The 23,339-nt window shown below is 41.7% G+C and overlaps 1 protein-coding gene across 13 annotated transcripts in view; it reads right to left on the bottom strand.

The window, feature by feature from the left end:
* The window catches only part of REPS2 (RALBP1 associated Eps domain containing 2), a 323,649-nt gene that overhangs the window by 178,600 nt on the left and 121,710 nt on the right, over nucleotides 1-23,339 (bottom strand). For all 13 annotated transcript variants that reach the window (XM_058291435.1, XM_058291431.1, XM_058291430.1 and 10 more), the window contains 2 exons: nucleotides 16,856-16,919; nucleotides 13,864-14,006 (listed from right to left, as the gene is read on the bottom strand). In XM_058291435.1, coding sequence (XP_058147418.1) covers nucleotides 13,864-14,006; nucleotides 16,856-16,919 — 207 coding nt within the window. The remainder of the gene's footprint in view (nucleotides 1-13,863; nucleotides 14,007-16,855; nucleotides 16,920-23,339) is intronic.

Below are 23,339 nucleotides of genomic sequence, written 5' to 3'. Positions count from 1 at the left end.
ACTACTACAGCACTGCCCATGCGGAGGCAGGGTTTGAGGTTCTTTACACGGACAACCTAGTACTCCTATAGCCATCCCCAGTTTATACATGATGCGACTGGGGAAGTTGAGCAACGTACTCGAGGTCACAGAAGGCTGGTAAAGGGACAAGCAGAGACCAAAAACCCAGCAGTCCAGCTGGAGGGTCCACGCTCTTAGCATTTCATGTTGGAGCATAACAGTCCTTTTCCATAGTAACTATCATGAGTGTTAACTGTGCTACTACCATAAATTTTAAATGGCAGGAACTACGGTGATAGTTTTAATACTATGAACGTTAACTAAGGAAATACTTTATTTGGGCTATTGTTTTGGAAATTAATAGACAAGGTCTTATAATGATGTATGCCTAAGATAACCTGACGAAATGCTTATCTGTTTGGTTAGCAAGAATAACAAAAATAAAACCATAAATTCTCGCTGAAACCAGAGCAAGCATTATTGGTTTTTTCCACCATACCACACTGACAAGGCCTGCTAACTGGGTAGCTGGTTGAGTCAGCATGAGGAGAAATCCTCTATTTCTTAGGAGCAGACTCTGCTTCACCATTTTGTCACAAAGTGATTCAGAAAGAAATATCTCAACAGCTAGAAAATTTGCCAATATTCCAAAGAGGAAAAGCAGATTGGGGTACATGATAAACCAGCTACAAATCACATTTGTCACATTTGAGCTATTAAGACATCAAACTTTTAATGCAATGTTTTAAAAAAAAAATGTTTGAACATAATCCCCTCACCCTCACTGTGGCTTGAGATGCCAGAATCCCCCTGGAGAAAAGTACAGGCCATTGAGGTATCAAGCCCACAACAAGCAGTCGAGGACGAGCCCCTTCATTCCTTTACTTGCACACTCGGGTCTGAATTTCCCCGCTATCAGGTGGGGCGGACCATGGGCCCTGGTGATTTTTCCGACCATAGCTGTTCATCTCACTGCTTCCTTGGTTAAGGCTCAGCAGGACACCTTTTGAAGCAGCGTTCTTCACTCCTGCCTGAAAAGCAGTTTTAACAAAGGTGGCAGTGCTCTTGCTAGTCTACACCTGACCATAATTACACGATTCCTGCTTTCTCATGAGGGGCCTCACTCTGCACAAGGCTAACGCCATGAAAAAAGACAAAGGCTATCAACAAAGTGACACATCTCTTCTGAACGAGTCACTTCTCCCCCTCCCTCTCCACTGCCACCCACCCAGCACAAGCCCCAGCTGCTCTAGACACGGCCGCTGCTGTGGCCTCTGCCTGGTCTTCCTGGTTCCCCCCTTGCCCCTCAAGCCCTGTTCCCTGGACAGCAGCCAGCATGCTCCTTTCAGATGGCGCCTCTCCCTGTGTCACTTCCCGGGTCAAAACACGTCGACATGACCGTCCATTTCTCCCCCGCCTTCCTCCTTCGCCCCCCCTGCTCTTGCTCCAGCCACTGTGGCCTGAACTCCCTCTTCCTCCCGTGCTCCAAGCCCCTGCCCCTCTCACGGCTCTCCAGCACACCTGTGGTTTCTTCTGCCGAAACCCAGGCTTCCCCTACTTCACCTGCTTAGCCCTTAGCCCCACCTTCATGTCACAGCTCAAGCGTCTGAGGAAATCTTCCCTAAGGTTCTGCACCCTCTCGCTGCATCCCTACCTTCCCTTCACGGCGCTTCTCACTGACTGCAATGGCCCATTTGTGAGTTTATTTACCCTCTCATCTCTAATGACCAGCTAGTTCCATGAGGGTATGAACTGCGCTTTATACAGCGTTCTGACCCACAGACGGTGGGGGCCTCTCACATGGCAAACGCTCAATAAATACTGTGTAACTAACTTCTGGTACAAATCTATATCAGAATCCACCGAGTCACCTAGACATGAGAATACCAAGTCTCTTGATTAAGCCACCTAATCATCCAATGCATCCTTCTAGCTCTGCTCTTTAATATTCACTGTTAAGGAAAGGGGATTATTTCTGAAATTAAAAGTAAAATGGCAGGGAGCCAGTGTAGCTCAGTGGTTGAGCATGGGCTTCCAACATACAAGGTCCTGGGTTCAATCCCCAGTCGAGTACCTCTAAAAAAAACAGGCAACAATTTAAAAAAAGTAAAATGGCATCAGACACAATTCTTGTTTCATTATTTTACTGAAAATGAGCTTGCATCATTTTGAATGTATTATGGTATTATGGTATTAACCAGAATTATATTCACCAATCTTGATGACTGGACTTTTTAAAGGACTGAAAATAGACCAATTAGAGAAATGTTGGGGGAAAAAATAAGCACTAAGGTCAAAAAGAAAAGTTAAATGGTAAGCTATGAAAATGAACAACAAACAACACACACACAAAAAGAACTCATATTTTGCCAACAGTATGAAGGCACATAGAAGACCTAGAAGATTCTCGCCATTTTCTTGAACTATATATTAATACAAAGATAAACATGGATGATGATGTATTTAAATATTAACTAGTAAGCCCTCGGGGTTTACCTAAAATATATTGTCACTAAGTTTGATGGGGTTTTAGGAGGTTTCACATGGTTTCTGTTAGAACTATATAATTATTATTTAAGATTAATCCCACAAGCCATGGAAATGTGTGATTTTTGTTTAATTGAAGGGTATGTAATGGATTCATCAGTTGTTTCTATATAAATGCATGCTGACAGTCTCCATAAAAGATCAGGAAGAAATAGGGGTTTCATTCCAAGTGCAGGGAGATGCCCCATGATTGGCGCTTTTAAAAATACACTCCCCTATACTGAATAAGCAAATCAAAAGGAGCCATTCCATTTGCAGCAGTAAAGGAATCCCTTCTAACACACTTTTAGCTCAGAGTTTTCACAGTTTCTTAAAATTTCATCAGTGACTTCCAAAATGGTCCTTGAAACTCTTGGACACTGAAAAATTGAACTCTCAAGACTCATGACACCTGGCATAGGATCTCTGACCATATTGCACTAGAAGTAATAATATAGCATTAATTGAGACCAAAAATGGAAAGTCAAATGCATGCATGGGAGATGAATTTACCCAGGACTCTCCCCAGAGCTCAAAAGAGGTAAAGATGATGGTATTAAATATAATTAAGGGGGGTAACATATGTGGCTCAAGCAGTTGAGCACCTGCCTCCCCCCACATGGGAAGTCTCAGGTTCAGTTTCTGGTGCCTCCTGAAAAAACAAAAACAAACAACAAGCAAAACAGATGAAAAAAATAACTTAGGGAAGCCAATGTGGCTCAGCAACTGAGTGCCAGCTTCCCACAACACAAGGTCCTAGGTTCAATCCCCAGCCCATGGTACCTCAAAAAAAAGATATGTATATATAAAATTAAGTAGTCTATATATGTATAAGTATATAGTTATGTAAATATATAACTAAATATCCCTAGATCAGATCTTGGCCCTTTGGTCAGCTGTTAATCTCTATTAGAGAAGAAAAAGACCCAGGTGGCCTGCTCCCAAGAAAAGAGGATCCTCTATGACTCTGTATTGACTTGGTAACTGGAGCCAGGTACTCTCCAAGAGAGCCCCGGGAAAAGGGGAGAGAGACATCAAAAAGGATTTAGAGGCAAGATGGTGGCTGAGTAAGGCATTCCAAGAGTCAGCTCATGCTACAGGGCAGGCAGTAATCACCCAGAGCTATCTAAAGCACCTGCTTGGCGGGCCCAGGTGACCAGAAGAGCATCCTGCAACATCCTTGAAAGAATAGAAGGAGGAGACTGCCCATCTGTAGTAAAGTTGCATGAGTAGAGCCCCACACGCTGTGGAGGCCAGTGCCCATGCTCCACCAGTGGCACAAGCCGCCTTGGGAGCTCTTCCATGGCTGGAGTTGAAAGCTCCACTTCCCAAAAACAGAGGAAGAAGAGACAGTTGGCCACCAACTTCAGCTACTGATCAGTACATTCATTTCTCAGGCTAAAGTACAATCCTAAGAACAGCTAAAGTTTGAACCTGTCCAAGTTGGAAAGAGGCCAGTAGCCACCATTTTAACTCTGTCCCTGGTATGAGGAGAAGCAGGGCTGACTGAAAATCACCGTGAAGTTAGGGACTGGCTACTTTCCATCCAGATCAGACTGTAGGCCTAGCCTAGGCCCCATCCCCACCTCCAGCAGGAAGGAAGCTGGGGGGACCTGCACCAGCCTCTCCAGGCAACTGCAGGTGCTTTCGGCTGGCACAGACTGAATACTCGGATACCTGGGGCTCCATCCCCACACCTCAAAAGGATAGGAGAGGAGCTGTGTTTCCTCAGCCTGCCCAGGGCAACTGCAGGTACTTTTAGCCCACAAACTGGTTGGTTAAATGCCTTTGATTCCATCTCCACCTCTCCTCCCTGATGGGATAGGAGGGAGCTAGTGTTTCCTCAGCCTCTCAGAGCAACTGAGGCACTTTTGGCCTGCACGAACTTGACTGTTGGGCACTTGTGGATCCACACCCACCCATGATAGAAGAAGAGGGGGGTAGTGTTTCCCCAGCCTCTCTGGGTAACTGCAGGTGTTTCTGGCACACGCAAACTGAATGGTCAGACACCTGTAGCTCATCCCCAACCCCAAGTAGGATAGGAGGGGAGCTGTGTTTCCTCAGTCTCTTTCTGGGCAACAGCAGGCACTTTAGGCCTGCACAGACTAGATAGCTGGGTGCCTGTGAAACCATCCCTACCCCCCAATAGGATAGGAAGGTGCTGGTATTTCCTCAGCCTTTCTGGGCACTGGCAGACACTTTTGGCCTCCATGGACTGGACTGGTGGGTGCCTATGGATCACCCCCACCCCTTAATTGGATAGCAGGGGGCTGAACTGTTGGGTGCCAGTGTTTCCATCCCCACCCACGAAAGGGCAAAAGGGACAGTACTCCCTCAGCCTCTCAGTGAAACTGCAGGTACATCTGGCCCACACAGATTAAAATGTTGGGCACTCCAGAGGGTCCATCCCCACCCCTAGCAAGGAAGGAGGGGCGCCAGTGCTATGTCAGTCTACCTGGGTAACTGCGGTCATCTTGGACCCACACAGCATAGACTGCTGCCCACACCTGTAGCTCCATCCCCGCCCCAGGCAGGAGAGGAAGGGGCATGAAGCTTCATCAGTCTCTGAAGGCAACTACAGATGGTCTTGGCCTGCACAGCTTGGATTATTACACATGGCTGTGGCTCTGTCCCTATCCCTGGCAAAGGAGAAAGTTGGGAGAAGCTTCATCGGTCCCTGGGGCAATGAGGGCAACTTGAGTTTCCACAGCTTACAGCACATTATACTCCCATCACAATAAATCCAAATAGACCAACTCTGAGACACATACTAGTTAAAATGTCAATTACCAAAGACAAAAAGAGAATTCTGAGAAAGCAAAAAAAAAATGATGCATAACATACAAGGGATACCCAACAAGATCAAGTGCCAATTTCTCATCAGAAACCATGGAGGCAAGAGGGCAGTGGTACATTTAAGACACTGCAAGAGAAAAACTGCCAACCAAGAATCTTGCATCCGCAAGGCTGTCTTTCAAAAATGAGGGTGAGTTTAGAACAGTTACAGATAAACAGAAACTGAGAGTTTTAACCAAGAGACTGGCATTGCAGGAAATACTGAAGGATGTGTCTGAAAAGAAAAGACAGGAGAGAGGGGCTTGGGAGAGAGTCTAGAAATGAAGATTATATCACTAAAAGGAACTAAAAGTATAAAAATAGTGAAAATAAAATATGACAGATAAACACAAGAATTAAAACAAAACAAAACAAATACGGCAGATAAAACCTAAAGGCCAAAATGGGTGAAATAAGAACTGCCTTTACAGTAATAATATTGACTGTTAATGGATTTAACTCCCCAATCAAAATACACCAAATGAAAGATAAGGACTATAGTAGGTAGTAATATTTTAACAATGCTCTTGCATAGTTTATAACCAATGTTTCACAACAAAGCAAAATGTTCATGGAGGGGTGATATATGAGACGCCTGTGTGATGTTATGTATGTTTATTTTGTAAGTTCACAATCTTTACTATACATTTATTGTTTATGTGTGTTCATGTATGAATGATATACTTCAATAAAAAATACATTTTAAAAAAGATACATACTGACAATGGATAAGAAAATACGAGCCATCTATATGCTTTCTTACAAGAGACTCACCTTAGACCCAAAGATAACAATAGATTGAAAGTGAAAGCCTGGAAAAAGATATTCCATGAATGCAATAACAACAAAAAAAAACTGGAGTAGCTATACTTACATCAGATGAAATAGATTTAAAAGCAAAACAGTTATTAGGGATGTATTAGGCAGCCAAAGGGATGCTGATGCAAAATACCAGAAATCTGTTGGTTTTTATAAAGGGTATTTATTTGGGGCAGAAGCTTACAGTTACCAGGCCAAAAACCGTAAGTTACTTCCCTCAACAAAGCCTTTTGCCACGTGCTGGAGCAAGATGGCTGCCGACATCTGGCAAGGTTCAGGCTTCCTCTTCCTCTGAAGGCTCCATGGTCCCAGCTTCTTCCAGTATCAGCTGTCGGCTGGAATAAGTCTCATCTCTGTACCAGGGCTCGTTTCTCTCCAGGCTCAGCTGCTCTGCTCTCTCCACAAGGCCAGCTATAAACTCTTTGGCAAATGGGTCATCTCTCTTCCCAGGGCCTCCTCCATGTCTAATGGAGCCTTCTCTCTTTCCTCACATATCTGCTTCTCTGTATGCTTACGTCCCAGGTTCCAGGATCAAAACTCCAACTAACTCATCTGCCTTGTCATTTTCGCTCTGAGTCCCCGCCCACCAAGGGAACGGGGACTCAACATCCTACTGGCATGGCCCAATCAAAGCCTTAATCATAATTTAATCAGGTAAGACTGAAACCTCTGAATCCAATAAAATCTAGTATACCCAGAGGAACAGACCAATTTAAAAACATTAATATCTATTTTTGGAATTCATAAACAATATCCAACTGCTACAAGGGACAAAAAAAGACATTATATATCCTCCCTTTGTTATTTCCTCCTGGGCAAAAAATAACAATAACAAAAAATAACTTCCAGGAAAAAATAACAATCATAAATGTAGATGCACCTAACCAGGATGCCCCAAATTATATGAGGCAAACACTAGCAAAACTGGAGGGAGAAATAGTAATCTCTACAATAATAGTTGGAGACTTCAATATACCACTGTCAGCACTAGATAGAACATCTGGGCATAGGATCAATAAAGAATCAGAGAGATTGAATAATATGATAAATGAACTAAACCTAATAAACATATACAAAACATTGCATCCCCCAAGCAGCAGGACATACATTCCTCTCAAGTGCTCAAGGATCCTTCTCCAGGATGAACCATATGTTGGGTCACAAAGCAGATCTCAATAAATTTAACAAGGTAGAAATTATACAAAGCACTTTCTCTGATCATAATGGAATAAAGTTGGAAATCAACAGGAAGCACAAAAAGGAAAAATTCACAAATACATGGAGAGTAAACATACTTTTAAATAATTAGTGAGCCAAAGAAGAAACTTTGAGAGAAATCAATATATATCTTGAGATGAATGAAAACAAGAACACAATATATCAGAAGCTATGGGAGGCAGTGATGGCCATGAAGAGAGGAAAATTTATAGCCCTCAATGCTTACATTTAAAAGGAAGAAAGAGCTAAAATCAATGAACTAACCACATAGCCGGAGGAACTAGAAAAAGAATAGCAAACTATTCCCAAAGAAAGTAGAAGGAATGAAATAAAAAACATCAGAGCAGAAATAAATGAAATTGAGAAAAAAACAATGGAGAAAATTAACAAAACCAAAAGTTGACTCTTTGGGTTTAACAAAATTGTCGAACCCTTAGCTAGACTGACAAAAAAAGAGAAGATGAAAATAAATAAAATAAAAAATGAAAATGGGGGCATTACTACTGACCCCACAAAACTAAAAGAGATTATAAGAGGATACTATAAACAACTGTGTGCCAACAAACTAGACAATGTCGACGGAATGGAAAAATTCCTAGGAACATAGAAACAATCTATACTGACCCTAGAAGAAACAGAAGACCTCAGCAAATCAATCACAATAAAGAGATTGAAAAAGTCATCAAACAACTTCCCAAAATGAAAAGCCTAGGACCAGATGGTTTAACAGTTGACATCTACCAAGTATTCAAAAAAGATTTAATACGAATCTTACTCAAGCTCTTCCAAAAAAACTGAACAAGAAGGAATGCTACCAAACTCATTCTATGAAGCCAATATCACCCTAATACAAAAGCCAGATAAAGACATTATGAAAGAAAATTACAGACTTATTTCCCTAATGAATATAGATGCAAAAATCCTCAACAAAATACTTGCTAATCAAATCCAACAACACATTAAAAGATTTATCACCATGATCAAGTGAGTTTTATACAAGGCATGCAAGGGTGGTTTAATACAAGAATATCAATGAGTATAATACATCACATTAATAAATCAAAAAAGAAAACTCACAAGATCCTACTGATTGACACAGAAAAGGCATTTGACGAAATACAGCATCATTTCTTGATAAAAATACTACAAAAGATAGGAACTGAAAGAAAGTTTCTCAACATGATAAAGACCATATATGACAGACCCATAGCTAACATTGTACTCAACGGTGAAAGACTGAAAGCTTTCCTGTGAGATCAGGGACAAGACAACGATGCCCACTGTCACCACTGTTGTTCAATATAGTGTTAGAGGTTCTAGCTAGAGCAACCAGGCAAAAAAAAGAAATAAAAGGCATCCAAACCAGAAAGGAAAAAGTAAAACTTTCACTATTTGCAGATGCTATGATCCTATATCTAGAAAGTCCCAAAGAATGTACAACAAAGCTGCCAGAACTAATAAATGTTCTGAATAGTGTCAGGATACAAGATCAAATCTACAACAAACCTGCTAGAGCTACTAAATGATTTCAGTAGACTGTCAGGATACAAGATCAATATGCAAAAATCAGTGGTGTTTCTACATACTAGTAATACACAATCTGAGGAGAACTCAGAGAAAAAAAATCAATTTACAATAGCAACCAAAAGAATCAAATATTTAGGAATAAACTTAACCAAGGATGTAAAGCACTTGCATTCAGAAAACTATAACGTATTGCTAAAAGAAATTTCAAAAGACCTAAATAATTGGAAGAACATTCCATGCTCATGGATTGGAAAACTAAGTATCATTAAGATGTCAATTCTACTCAAATTGATGATATAGATTCAATACAATCCCAATAAAAATTCCACCAGCATTTTTAAAACAAATGGAAAACACAATTATCAAATTCATCTGGAAGGGTAAGGGCCCTGAATAGCCAGAAACATCTTAAAAATGAAAAATGAAGTTGGAGGACTCTCACTTCCAGACTTTAAATCATATTACCTAGCTATAATGGTTAAAAAAACAAAACAAAACAAAAACCAGCATGCCATTGGCATAAAGATAGACACAGAGACCAATGGAACCAAATAGATGGCTCAGAAACAGACCTTCACATCTATGGCCAAGTTATTTCTGAAAAGCCTATCAAACCAACCCAGGTGGAACAGAACGGTCTATTCAACAAATGGTGCTGGGAGAACTGGATATCCATAGGCAAAAGAAAGAAAGAAGACCCCTATTTCATACCTTATACAAAAATTAATTCAAAATGGATCAAAGACCTAAATATAAAAGCAAGAATCATAAAGCTCCTAGAAGAAAATGTAAGGAAACATCTTCAAGACCTGGTGGTAGGTGGTGCATTCTCAAACTTTACACTGAAAGCACAAGCAACAAAAGAAAACATGATAAATGGGACCTCTTCAAATTTAAACATGTCGGTGATTCAAAGGACTTCAACAAGAAGGTGAAAAGGCAGCCCACTCAAGGGGAGAAAATATTTGGAAACCACATATCTGATAAAGGTTTGATTTCTCTTCTAATTAAAGAGATCATGCAAGTCAACAATAAAGGAGCAGACAATCCAATTAAAAAATGGGCAAAAGATTTAAAAAGACATTTTTCCAAAGGAAAAATAAGAATGGCCAAAAAGCACATGAAAAAATGTTCCATATCACTAGCTATCAGGGAAATGCAAATCAAAACAACAATGAGAAACCATCTAACACCACAGAGAATGGCCATTATTAAAAAAAAAAAAAGACAAAAATAAGTGCTGGAAAGGATGTGGAGAAACAGGAACACTCCTTCACTGTTGGTGGGATTGTAAAATGGTGCAGCCTCTGTGGAAAACAGTTTGATGGTTCCTCAGGAAGCTAAATATAGAACTGCTATATGATCTAGCAATTCCTCTACTAGAAATATATCCAGAAGAAATGAAAACTATAACACAGACATTTGCACATGCTATGCTCCTAGCGGCTTTATTCACAATAGCCAAAACATGGAAACAACCCAGGTGTCCATCAACCAATGAACAAATAAACAAAATTCAGTATATACATATGATGGAATATTATGCTGCAGTAAGAAGAAATGAAATTGGGACACATATGATGACATGGATGAATCTTGAAGACTTCATGCTAAGTGAAATAAGCTACACACAAAAGGACAAATATTGCATGGTCTCACTAATGAACTAAATCCAAACCATAAACACTTGGAGTTAAAACCTAGAGTAGGGAAGCGAATTTGGCCCAAAGGATAGGGCATCTGCCTACCACATGGGAGGTCCAAGGTTCAAACCCAGGGCCTCCTGACCTGTGTGGTAAGCTGGCCCATGCGCAGTGCTGATGCGCGCAAGGAGTGCCCTACCACACAGAGGTGCTCCCCATGTTGGGGAGCCCCACATGCAAGGAGTGTGCCCCGTAAGGAGAGCCGCGCAAAAAAAGTGCAGCTTGCCCAGGAGTGGCGCCACACACACGGAGAGCTGATGCAGCAAGATGATGCAACAGGGGCGGCGGACTTGGCCAGTGGTTAGGGCGTCTGCCCACCACATGGGAGGTCCGCAGTTCAAACCCCAGGCCTCCTTGACCCTGTGCAGCTGGCCCATGCACAGTGCTGATGCGTGCAAGGAGTGCCGTGCCACACAGGAGTGTCCCTGCGTAGGGGAGCCCCACGTATAAGGAGTGCACCCATAAGGAGAGCCGCCCAGCGTGAAAGAAAGTGCAGCCTGCCCAGGAATGGCGCTGCACACACGGAGAGCTGACACAGCAAGATGATGCAACAAAAAGAAACACAGATTCCCGTGCCACTGACAACAGAAGTGGACAAAGACAACGCAGCAAATAGACACAGAGAACAGACAACCGGGGTGTGGGGGGGGGAAGGGAGATAAATAAATAAATAAATCTTAAAAAAAAAAAAAAAAGATGATGCAACAAAGAGAGACACAGATTCCCAGCGCTGCTGACAAGAATACAAGCAGGCGCAGAACACCACACAACAAACAGACAATGCGGGGGGGGGGGGGGGGGGGGGATAAATAAAATCTTTAAAAAAAAAAAAAAAGAAATTACAGCCGTTTGTCATGGTGCCCACTTGCAAGTTAATTCCTGGGAAACCATGAGGCGCTTCCCCAGCCCCTAAGGAAGGGTAGCTAGCTAAGGCGATAGTCTCTGTAGGCAGAAAGCAGCATTTATCAGCAAAGTCCATGTCCTGAAATCAATAGTTGCTTTTGCCCTCCAGATCCTCCCTTTCATACATTTTATGGGAGCATTTAGGGAGGATCCCAGAGTGGGTTACTCTTCCCCTAACATGTTAACCTGTCAATGGCACATGCCACATACTACGTCTCCATCCCCACAATCCCTAATACAGAAAATTACAGAACTTTTATTTAAGGGAATCAGAGACCCCAAGACAGGTCATCTTCTACTTTGAATCTGGTGTCTTTATGAAGAAAAGATAACCTAAGGCCTTTTCCAGACCTAACCACAAAACTTATACTGTATTACAACTAATCACAGTTTCTTTAGATCCTGCTTCCTTTTGCCAATAATCACCCATGATTAAGCTCTCATTTTTTAGTGACCTTCCCTAAAAGGTGAGAACCAGCTGTTTCTGGACCATTTCAACAGACACTATACTTCTCTGAAGAATGGGAATCAGACCAGTGTCCATGGTCTTTGAAAAGAGCAAGGGACACTCTTAATTATTCTTTTTTTAAAATTTATTTCTCTCCCCTCCCCGCCCCCGGTTGTCTACTCTCTGTGTCCATTTGCTGTGTATTCTTCTGTGACTGCTTCTATCCTTATCAGCGGCACTGGGAATCTGTGTCTCTTTTTGTTGCATCTTCTTGTTGTGTCAGCTCTGTGTATGCAGCACCATTCTTGGGCAGGCTGCACTTTTTTTCACGCTGGGCAGCTCTCCTTATGGGGCGCACTCCTTGCGCATGGGGCTCCCCATACGCGGGGACACCCCTGAGTGGCAGGGCACTCCTTGAGCGCATCAGCACTGTGCATGGGCCAGCTCCACATGAGTCAAGGAGGCCCAGGATTTGAACCTCGGACCTCCCATGTGGTAGGCGGACGCCCTATCCATTGGGCAAGTCTGCTTCCCTCTTCTAACCTTCAAAGGAATTGACACAAATGTTAGGTTCACTATGACTCGTTCCAATCCAAAGGGTTCAAAACCTGGGGTTTGGGGTAACTGTATTAGTCAGCCAAAGGGGTTCTGATGCAAAATAACAGAAATCCGTTGGCATTTATAAAGGCTATTTATTTCAGGCAGAAGTTTACAGTCACAAGGCCATAAAGCATAAATTACTTCCCTCACCAAAGTCTGATGCCACGTGTTGGAGCAAGATGGCTGCTGACGTCTGCTAGGGTTCAGCCTTCCTCTTCCTCCTAAGGCTCCATGGTCTCAGCTCCTTCAGGCTTTGTCTCTCTCCCTGGGCTCAATTCTTTCCAGGCTTAGCTGCTCTAGTCCCTCTACAAAGTCAGCTGTAGACTATCAGGCTCTCTCTCTTCCTGGGGCCTCTGCCGTTTGTATGGAGCTGTCTCTATTCCTCTGTGTTCTTCTCCTGTGTGTTTACTTCCTGGGATTCCAGCAGCAAAAGACTCCAACTAACTCTTCTGCTGTGCTGTTTTCTCTGTGAATCCCCCGCAACAGGGGGGCCAGGACTCAATGTCCTACTGAAATGGCCCAATCAAAGCCTTAATCATGTTAATGAAGTAAAAGTGAAACCTCTGAATCCAATACAATCTCATATGCCCAGAGGAGCAGACCAGTTCACAAACATAATCCATTATCTTTTTTTGGGTTTTTTTCCAATATCTATTTTTGGAATTCAAAAAATATATATAAAACTGCTACACTGGTTTAGTAAGAAGCAAGACAAAAAAGGTTCTAGTCCAATCTTCTGGTGTGCTGAAATGTTCTATACCATTATATAAGTGGCAAGTATATGGATGTAACCATATGCAAAAATTCATTGAGCCATACAATTGAGACTACAGCACTTTGTCCATTCTCCTGTATGTCATTTGACTTTTAAATTAAGGTATAAGAATTCTATATACTGTTTCATCCTCTGAGGCCACTTGGGGCACACTGGGATGAGCCTAAAGATGTCAAGTCAGTGCTTGGCTCTTCGAGAAGATGTTCCTCTACATCTGGTATCAGCCAGGAGGCTCAGTACTTGCCTAGTCCACAATTTTCATGAAAGAGTAAGTGACTTTGGTCCAAATCCATGCAAAGGGCACCAGTATAGGAATAACAGATGGTTCAGACTGACCCAAAACATCCCTACTACTCATAGTCTAAGAAAAGAAAGTCTACTCATTAAAGAAAAATAACTGAGGATACAAAGACTCCCCAAAGTATCCAGACACGATTTTCAGAATCGGAAGCTTCTCATAAGGCCTAGACAGAAAGCACCTATGTTTTAGGACCTACACAGGGCCTCACCTGCTTGCAGGTACTCTGGCTGCAGGGTTGGTGGCAGGCCCTCGGGCAGTGGGTAGCCGTTCTTTCGGGCCACGATGAGATGAAAGGCGGCACAGAACTCAGGCAGCGTCAGAGCTCCATCGCAGTCAGCATCACTGAGTTCCCTAAACGTAACAGATGTCATGAATACCTAAGACAGGGATTAGAGGACAAGTAAGCCTCAAACATGCACACGCAGCTCCCTGGCTCTCTGGCGGTGGCCCTGCAGGATTCCAAAACCCTCCTGGACAAACCTATTTGAAATCTAAGGGGGCTGCTTGGGGGCAGAAAAACGCTGATAGCATTAGCCTCAGTAATATTTCATCAATATAAAACTGTGAATTCTTCAGGCTCTCTGGTAGGTCTGAGTTACAGCACTGAGTATACAAGACAAGAAACTACTGCACAAAAAGAAAAGCAATGCTCAGGACTGCACAGTTAGCTCACAGTCAGGCAGCGAACACAGGCCTCTTGCTGGCCGCCTGCTGTGAAGAGCCCTGTACGTGGTGCTCCAAGCAATCAGAGGAAGGGCTGGGCCCAGCCATTGCACAGTTTTTCCAGCCATTGCACAGCTGACAGGGAGCAGAGAAATACGTGCTTCATTTTTTTCACTTTAAAAAAACCTTGGACTTTTTGAGTCATACAAATTTTTGTATCAAATTATTTTCTGCTTGAGAATGCCCTCCTGGGAAAATACAAGTGCAATTCAATAATTACTTGCTGAATTATGTTTTAGGATAAAACTAGCAACTCGGGAAGGCTGGAACTAGATAAGACAGAAAGGAACAAAAGAAGAGACTTGAAAAGGCTTATCTTAGCTTCACTCATTTCACACTAAAAGGCAGAGACCTATTTACTCAGCATAAAAGAAACCTGTTTGCCAAAGTAACTAAGACCCCATAAGCTCAACCTTTCACAGGTGTAACAGAAACAAGTACACTTGTGTTTGGACAAGTATAGAGATAAAACTTATCCAAAATTGTACTAGAAAGGTGTCACTACTTGAAAGAAAAATATCTATGACCATTCACCACCACTCCCTCCTCCTCCTCCTCCTCAATATTTAGAATGTACTAATCCTGAAAATAGTCGTTCCCCTGGATAAGAAGCTGGGGAACTGCTTCAAACACTGGATGGAGATAATACCATTTAGCTTTCACAGACAGGTCTCAACAAGAAGGTAGGAAGATGCATGCAATGGCACGGATGAACCTTGTAAACATGACGCTGAGTCAAAGACACCAGTCACAAGGCCACACATTGGAAGATTCCACGGACATGAAATGTCCAGGTCAGGCAAATTCATAGAGACAGAAGAGCAGAATAGAAGTTAGCAGGGGCTGAGAGGAGGGAGACTGGAGAGTTACTGCTTAATGGGTATGGAGTTTCTTTTGGGGGTGATGAAAAAGTTCTGAAAATACCAGTGATGGTTACAGAACATTGTGAATGTATTTAATATCTCTGAGTCACACATTTCAAAATGGTTAAAATGGTAAAAGTTATATTACATATATTTTCCCACGATAAAAAAAGAAAAAGAAAAGGAAATAAGAAAGGAAACATAAACTTAAACAAAAAACAAAATGAAACAAAAAGATAGGAAGCTTCTGGTGGATCATGGTCAGACTAGGAATTCTGCCAAAAGAGATTGTCTTCTTTTCAAAATGACAATTTGTGTATTTTTTCCTAGCTTTAAAATCACGTACAGGGAAACGGACTTTGGCCCAGCGGTTAGGGCGTCCGTCTACCATATGGGAGGTCCGCGGTTCAAACCCCGGGCCTCCTTGACCCGTGTGGAGCTGGCCATGCGCAGTGCTGATGCGCGCAAGGAGTGCCGTGCCGCGCAAGGGTGTCCCCCGCGTGCGGGAGCCCCACGCGCAAGGAGTGCGCCCGTGAGGAAAGCCGCCCAGCGTGAAAAGAAAGAGCAGCCTGCCCAGGAATGGCGCCGCCCACACTTCCCGTGCCGCTGATGACAACAGAAGCGGACAAAGAAACAAGACACAGCAAATAGACACCGAGAACAGACAACCAGGGGAGGGGGGGAAATTAAATAAATAAATAAATCTTTTAAAAAAAAAAAATCACGTACAAAGCTTGCTGTAAAAATAAATAAATTATAAGCCAGAGGATATTGCTGAAGAACCTAAATCCAGCTCAGAATCCCACACTGGCAAGTGCAAGCATCACAGGAAATCATTTTCCAATAATACATACAAAACAAAACAAGCAATTTTCAATTCTGTCATGATTTTTAAAGTTCTCGTGAAAAAAAAAAGCTTTACATAAATATCCCAATGTTTTAATTACATATTTATAGCAGTGCAGTCTCCCACCCAGTCCTGGAGAAGAACTAGCCCATTCATAACTGAGGCTTTACAGAGGCACTGACCATTTTTTATAAACACAAACACAGCCATCTGTGCCATCCCCTCACAATCCTTCTGGAGCCAGAGGTGCTATGGGTTCAGTGGCAAGGTGCCGTGGACGCCCCAGCTCCAAGTTGGAATCAGGGCCCTGCTGACAAACATAAGTCAAAACTTACAGAGCTCAGCAGCACCTAGAATAACCTACTTTAATTTAATTCCAAACCTTTCCGGGACTTCTCTGTTCACCTAGCCTTATAAAATCTCATAAAAGATAGCTTTTTCAAGGTCTCCTCGGTTACTGCATCACAACTAGTAAAAGAAAAATTCTGAAAATGAAATACACAAGATGGAAATTCTGATATGCCCACTAGGGCTGAGACTGAAAAGGGTTCTAAATGACAATAAGTAGTAAATTGCTTTTAAAATAACAGCTAACACTCACATACTTAGTATGTGCCAGGCACTGTTCACTGTGCTTTTCCTATAATAATTAATCTGCACAGGAACAAAAATCTGACTTCTATTCACTCTGAGTCTCTTAAAACATTCAAAAGATAAGGCTTTTTTAAAAAATCAAAGGTAGGAACTAAAGGGTAGATTATACTTACCATATATAGGAGAGTTCTGGAATGGAAAGCTTTGATTTGGTGAAGAAATTCTTAGCCACAGAACCTGTCAAGAACCATTGTTTAAATAAACCATTAATTACTTATCCAGGGCATTTTATTTATATACAAATGAATCACCATTTTTTTCATTCAGCAATTCCTACCATATAATTGCAAATAAAACATTTATTCATCAAAGCAACTGTGAAACATGTGACCAAAGTAACAAATGAACAGCTTTTAAAAGCAAATTTAAATGAGAATAGGGTTTTTAAAAGAAAAATGACATAATATTCATCATGACAGGTGTAGATGATATACACTGACTCCTGCTTTGTTTTTACGAAAATCTTTAAAATTTTACTAAGACTTCAAAAAAAGTTTACTAATAGTTCAAGACAATATTCAACAGTATTAAAGTAAAAAATCTGTTAGGCATTTATAATGAAAGGGTGAAAAGTAATAAAAAAGTCATGGTAAAAAACAGAGCAAAAATTTAAAAATTAACTCAATTCCACTGAATAGAGATACAACAGATACCTTGGGAAAGTTTTTTGTGAGATATAAGGACTCTTGGTGGCTCTTTGACAAAACTAAGCCAGAAACTTCTTGCTCCTTCCTTTATTCATTTTAAATTTACCTATATCAACTGAAATCAGGTAATCATTCCATTTCCCATGTTATACAGTGGCAAGGCACAACTGCTCCTGAAATGTTAAATCCAATCCTTAGTGAAATTGCATTTTTGATACTTAGAGCTCTCAACACAGTTTCATGGCCCAAAAGTCTTAATCCTGACCTGACGAAAAGTCAAATCAAAACCCTAAGCTTTATTCTAAATTGATAGAGTCAATAGTCTTTCAGTGACAATCACAAGTCTTTTAATTGGTCTTAAAACAATGGAGAATGATGGATCCTAAAGGAGACTCATCTTCATCTGGTTATAATATTAAGAAAGACATGCAAAGTGCCCTGTAAACCAACAAGCCTTCTCCCCAGAAGCACCCTGGAAATAATGGTGACATATGGCACTTGGCCATCAACATAGGCACTTGCTAAAACGTTTGTCAGAAATGGCTTAAAAGCCAACTTACCAGCGGCTTTATGGATGAAGACATTTTCCCTTCCTCTCATTCTTCTCCCCCCGGCCCCCTCCCCCTTGATCTCCTTTCTTCAAAGTATACTAGGCCCAAACCCACAGCCAGAAGAAATGCTGGCCTGGCCTTGAGACAGCAGGGAGAAACCATTGTACCAAAACGGGTCAAAGTTAGGTGGAGCCCAAAGGGAAGCCAACAATTAACAAGTTCAATTGTGCCCTGGCAGCCCACCTGCCATCAGTGCCTTATGTAGCTGGAGTTTACTGGGCCAAAAGACTCCTTGTAATTAAAGAGTCTAAGTCCATTTTTGATGTTTGACTGCTGACAGCTTTTAAAGCCTTACCCCTCCCTCTTCCCCTTCCGCCCCACATCTGGTAAGCTAATAAGCAAGCCCAGGTGCTCCTTCCTTTGGCACTGGCAAAAATTCAAACCACACACACTGGAACCCTCGCCCAGCTCAACCTCCTAACCACAATAAAAACTCCAGGCCAGTCTCCTTGTTCTCTCAGGCAGGCAATTTTTGGGCCTACTTGGGAGGTACCCTAATCTCCCCAGAAAGCTTCATTACGTAAGTAATAAACCATCTCATGCCATCTTGATAGGTATATATCATCATCAGTCTCAACATCCAAACCAAATTTGGGGTCAAGGTCCATCCTCCTCTTCAGACTGGCCACAATATTTCTCCTCTGTTTTCTCAGCACAAACTATGATTCTCCAATTAAAGTGTCTGTCATGACTGGTTTACCTAACTATCTCCCCTACTAGGCTGTTAAGCTCTTAAAATCAGGAATCATAACTTATCGACCTGTTATACTTCAAAGCACAATGCTAGGCATATGGTAGAATCTCAATAAGTGAGGGATAAAGAAAATGTTGGGTCTTACTTCATGGGAAAACACAAGAAGCTGTTTCACTAAAGTAAGGAAAAGACATGGATGTCATTACCTCCACTCTGACTCTTATTAGTCAGCCAAAGGGCGGCTGATGCGAAGGACCAGAAATCTGTTGGCTTTTATAAAGGGTATTTATTTGGGGTGGACGCTTACAGTTACCAGGCCCTAAAGAGTCCAACTCAAAGTACCATAAGAGGTACTTTCGCACCCAAATTCTGTTACCGTGTGTTGATGCAAGATGGTGGGCGATGCCTGTGAGGGTTCAGCCTTCCTCTTCCCTCTTAAGGTAGGAGGTCCCAGCATCTTCCAATCTCAGCTGTAGGCTGGGATAAGGCTTGTCACTCTCCCTGAAGCTGTGTCTATGGAGCACTCTCTCTCCCAGCGTATCTGCTTCTGTAGTCTCCTTCTTCATGTATTTACTTCAGTCTTTGATTATATAGCCCCATCCATTCTACCCTATTCCTTCTTTGCCCACAGATGTAGGCTAGCTGTAGGCGGGGACTCAAACTGAGTCGCACTACTGACGTGATGAAAAAGAAGAGTCAAAACCACTTCTGCTTGCAAATTATGACTCTACAATATCTAGAAAAACCTAAAGAACCAGTAGAAAAACGACTACCCCTATACAATAATCATTTCAAAATGGATCACAGCCCTAAATATAAAAGCCAGAACCACAAACTACTAGAAGAAAATGTAGGGAAACATCTTAAAGGCCCTGTGGTAGGTAGTGATTCCTTGGACCTTATACCTAAAGCATGCACAACAACAACAAAAAGATAAATGGGACCTCCTCAAAATTAAATACTTTTGCACCTCTCAAGACATTGGAAAGAGCGTGAGAATGCAGCCAAATCAATGGGAGAAAATACTTGGAAATCACATGCTGGATAAGGGTTTAATATCTAGGATATATATAGAGATGTTACAACTCAACAATAAAAAAGACAAACAATCCAATTAAAAAATGGGCAAAAGACCTGAACAGACATTTATCCAAAGAAATACAAATGGCAAAAGACATGAAAAAATGCTCAACATGACTAATGATTAAGGAAATGCAAATCAAAAGTGCACTTGAGATATCACTTCACACCCATTAGAATGGACACTATTAAAAAGACAGAGAACCACAAGTGCTGGAGAGGATGTGGGGAGATAGGAACACTTATTCACTGTTGGTGGGAATGGAGAACGGTATAGCCACTGTGGAGGACTGTTTGGAAATTCCTAAAAAAGCTTAATACAGAGTTGCCACATGACCCTGCAATACCACTTCTGAGTATATAGCCAGAAGAACTGAGAGCAGTGACACGAACAGACACCTGTACACCAATGTTCAGAGCGGCATTATTCACAATTGCCAAAAGTTGGAAACAACCCAGGTGTACGTCAATCAATGAATGGTTAAACAAACTGTACTGTATTCATACGATGGAATATTAGGCAGCTATAAGAAGAAATGAAGTTGTAAAGCATATGACAACATGGATGAACCTGGAGGACATTATGTTGAATGAAGCAAGCCAGACACAAAAGGACAAAAACGGTATGATTGTGATACTATGAACCAAATATATCGTGTAACATATTGTATGATTCAAACAAAATTTTTTAATGTAAACAGTACATTTAATTGAGAAATGTATGTTTTTATTCAAGAAAAAGATAAAATACTGAATAAATTTGAATACATACAGGTAAAACATTTTATATAGCAAAATATAAGCCAAACTAGGGGGAAAAATCTGCAATTTATATCAGTGGCAAAATGTTGATGAGAGAGAGAGAGAGAAATCTTATAAGGAATAACAACCCTATTCAAAAATGGGTAGAGCTCAGGGTTCATGGAAAGAAATGCACATGAATCTTAACCATATTTTTTAAAAAAACAAACTTGACCTTGTCCATAAGAGATCTGTAAATTAAAATCAGAGATCCCACTTCTTGTCTATCCAAGTGGGAAAAAAATACAAAAGTTATATCACATACTCTGTTAATGAAACAGTAGGGAAACAGGCACTCTCATACAATGCAGGTAATATATATATATATACCCAGTAATCCCACTTCCAAATTATCCAAAGATACACTGGCAAAAATATAAAAAGACTTACCAAAAGCTTTTCACTTTGTAATTTGCAATAGCAAATGACTAGAAAAAATTCCAGTAGGGGACTAGCTGAATAAATAATTACACACTCACACAATCTACTACTATAGAGCCATAAAAGAGAACGGAGAATATCTCCATGTACTACTAAGAAGTAATCCACCAGGATGTACTATTAAGTGAAAAAAGCAAGGTGAAGAAAAGTATGAATAGTATGCTACCATAACCTAAGAAAAGGCAAGGATATGAATATACACACATATACATACATACACCCTTACACGTATTTGTTTTTATTTTTAAAATCAGACAGGCAAACCATTAAAAAAGATGGTCATCTCTAGGGGCAAGGAAGGAATAGGGTAGGGGAACGGATGCTAGACTTCTTTGAATATAGTTTGTTGTACAGACTGGACTTTAGAAGCATATAAATATTTTAAGTATAAAATTACATTTTAAAACCATAATCCCTCAAAAGTGAAAGCAAAACTAAGCTGAAAAGAAGCACAAAGTTGGAGGACTCCCACTTCCTGATTTCAAAACTACTACAAAAATTAAAGCAATTAAGACTAGTTCTGGCATAAGGATATACATATATATCAATCAATGGATATATATTGAGAGTCATGACAATTTGAGGTTCTTTTATGAATCCCAAAAAGAAAAAGATTATATTCTTGAATAAGTCCATTCCTGTGGGTGTGGAGCCCTTTTGACTGGACTATGTCAGCGAGGCATGAACTCAGGTTGGGTCTCCGCCCTCTTATCAGGTCTTATATAAGTAGAGACACAGGAAGATTCAGATGACGAAGCCACCATTTTTGATCCCGCCACGTGAAAGAGAGGACTGCAGGAAAACAGAGAAGCCAGGAAAGACTAAGAGAGCTTCAAGATTCTGGAATCAGCAGAGCACAGAGGCATGGAAAAAGGATCCGGAGGGGCTGAGCCCATGGAGCAGCTCAAGGCCATATGCCTGATCATCCACAGCTGAATGCCAGGAGTCGTGAGCCTGGAGGGGAAAGCAGGGGACGTGAGAAGAGACCAGCCACCATCTTGGTTCACCACATGGCAGGACACCAGGATCATCATTAGCTGACTTTGGTGAGAAAGCAGAAAGCATCTCCAATGGTGCTTTGATTTGGATGTTCATGGTCTCGGAACTCTAAGCTTTTGACCTAAATAAAACTCCCACTATAAAAGCCAACCCATTTCTGGTACTTTGCACTGGCAGCCCTGTGGAAAATTAAGACAAGAATGCAGAAATAAACCCTAATGTTTATGGTCACTTGGTTTTCAATAAGGGTGCCAAGACAACTAAAGGAAGGGGAAGAACAGTTTTTTTCAACAAATGGTGCTCAGACAACTAAATACCCATATGCCAAAAAGAATGAATTTGGACCCTACCTCACACCACATACAAAAATTAACTTAATGAAACACCAACTCTCCAGTTCATTGGATTCACACAGGACAACTAACAAGGAGGTAAGGATGGACAACCACCACACCAAGGAACCAAGAGAATATATAACTACAAGTAAGGGAGTCCCATCCATCAGTCATATGGGATCAAGGCCCCCTCTCAATTAGAGGTAGAGTAGGCATGACCATCCCAGAATCCTCAGGACTTAGGAATAAAATATGGACTAGAGTAGACTTACTGGTATTCTACTACAGACATTGTGACTCCAGCAATGGAAGAAATTGTATCACTGATGTGGAGACATTGGCCACTGGAGTTGGTGAAGGCAGAGAGAGAGGAAAAGAGGTGCAATATGGGGGTATTATTGGGACTTGGAACTGTCCTGAATGACATTGCAATGACAGATACAGGCCATTATATATCTTGCCATAACCTACTCAGTTAAGTATGACAGAGTGTAAACTACAATGTAAACTATAATCCATGCTTAGCGGCAATGATCCAAATATGTTCATCAATTGCAATGAATGTACCACACTAAAGGAAAAAGGTGTTGGGAAGTGGATATGGCTCAACTGATAGAGCATCCGCCTACCATATGGGAGGCCCAGGGTTCAAACCCAGGGCCTCCTGGCCCATGTGGTGAGCTTGCCCACATGCAGTGCTGCCACCAAGGAGTGCCATACCACACAGGGGTGTCCCCCATGTAGGGGAGACCCATGCACAAGGAGCACGCTCTGCAAGGAGAGTCGCCCCGCATGCAGTACTGCCACACACAAGAAGTGCCATGCCATGCAGGGGTGTCTCCCGTGTAGGGGACCCCCATGCCCAAGGAGTGTGCCCTGCAAGGAGAGCCACCCTGCACGAAAAAAGTGCAGCCCGTCCCAGAGTGGCACCACACAAATGGAGAGCTGATGCAGCAAGATGACACAACAAAAAGAGACACAGATTCCGG

Source organism: Dasypus novemcinctus, chromosome X (genome assembly GCF_030445035.2).
Source record: "Dasypus novemcinctus isolate mDasNov1 chromosome X, mDasNov1.1.hap2, whole genome shotgun sequence".
In the NCBI taxonomy this organism is placed as follows: Eukaryota; Metazoa; Chordata; class Mammalia; order Cingulata; family Dasypodidae; genus Dasypus; species Dasypus novemcinctus.
This window is presented reverse-complemented; position numbering and strand designations above follow the sequence as displayed.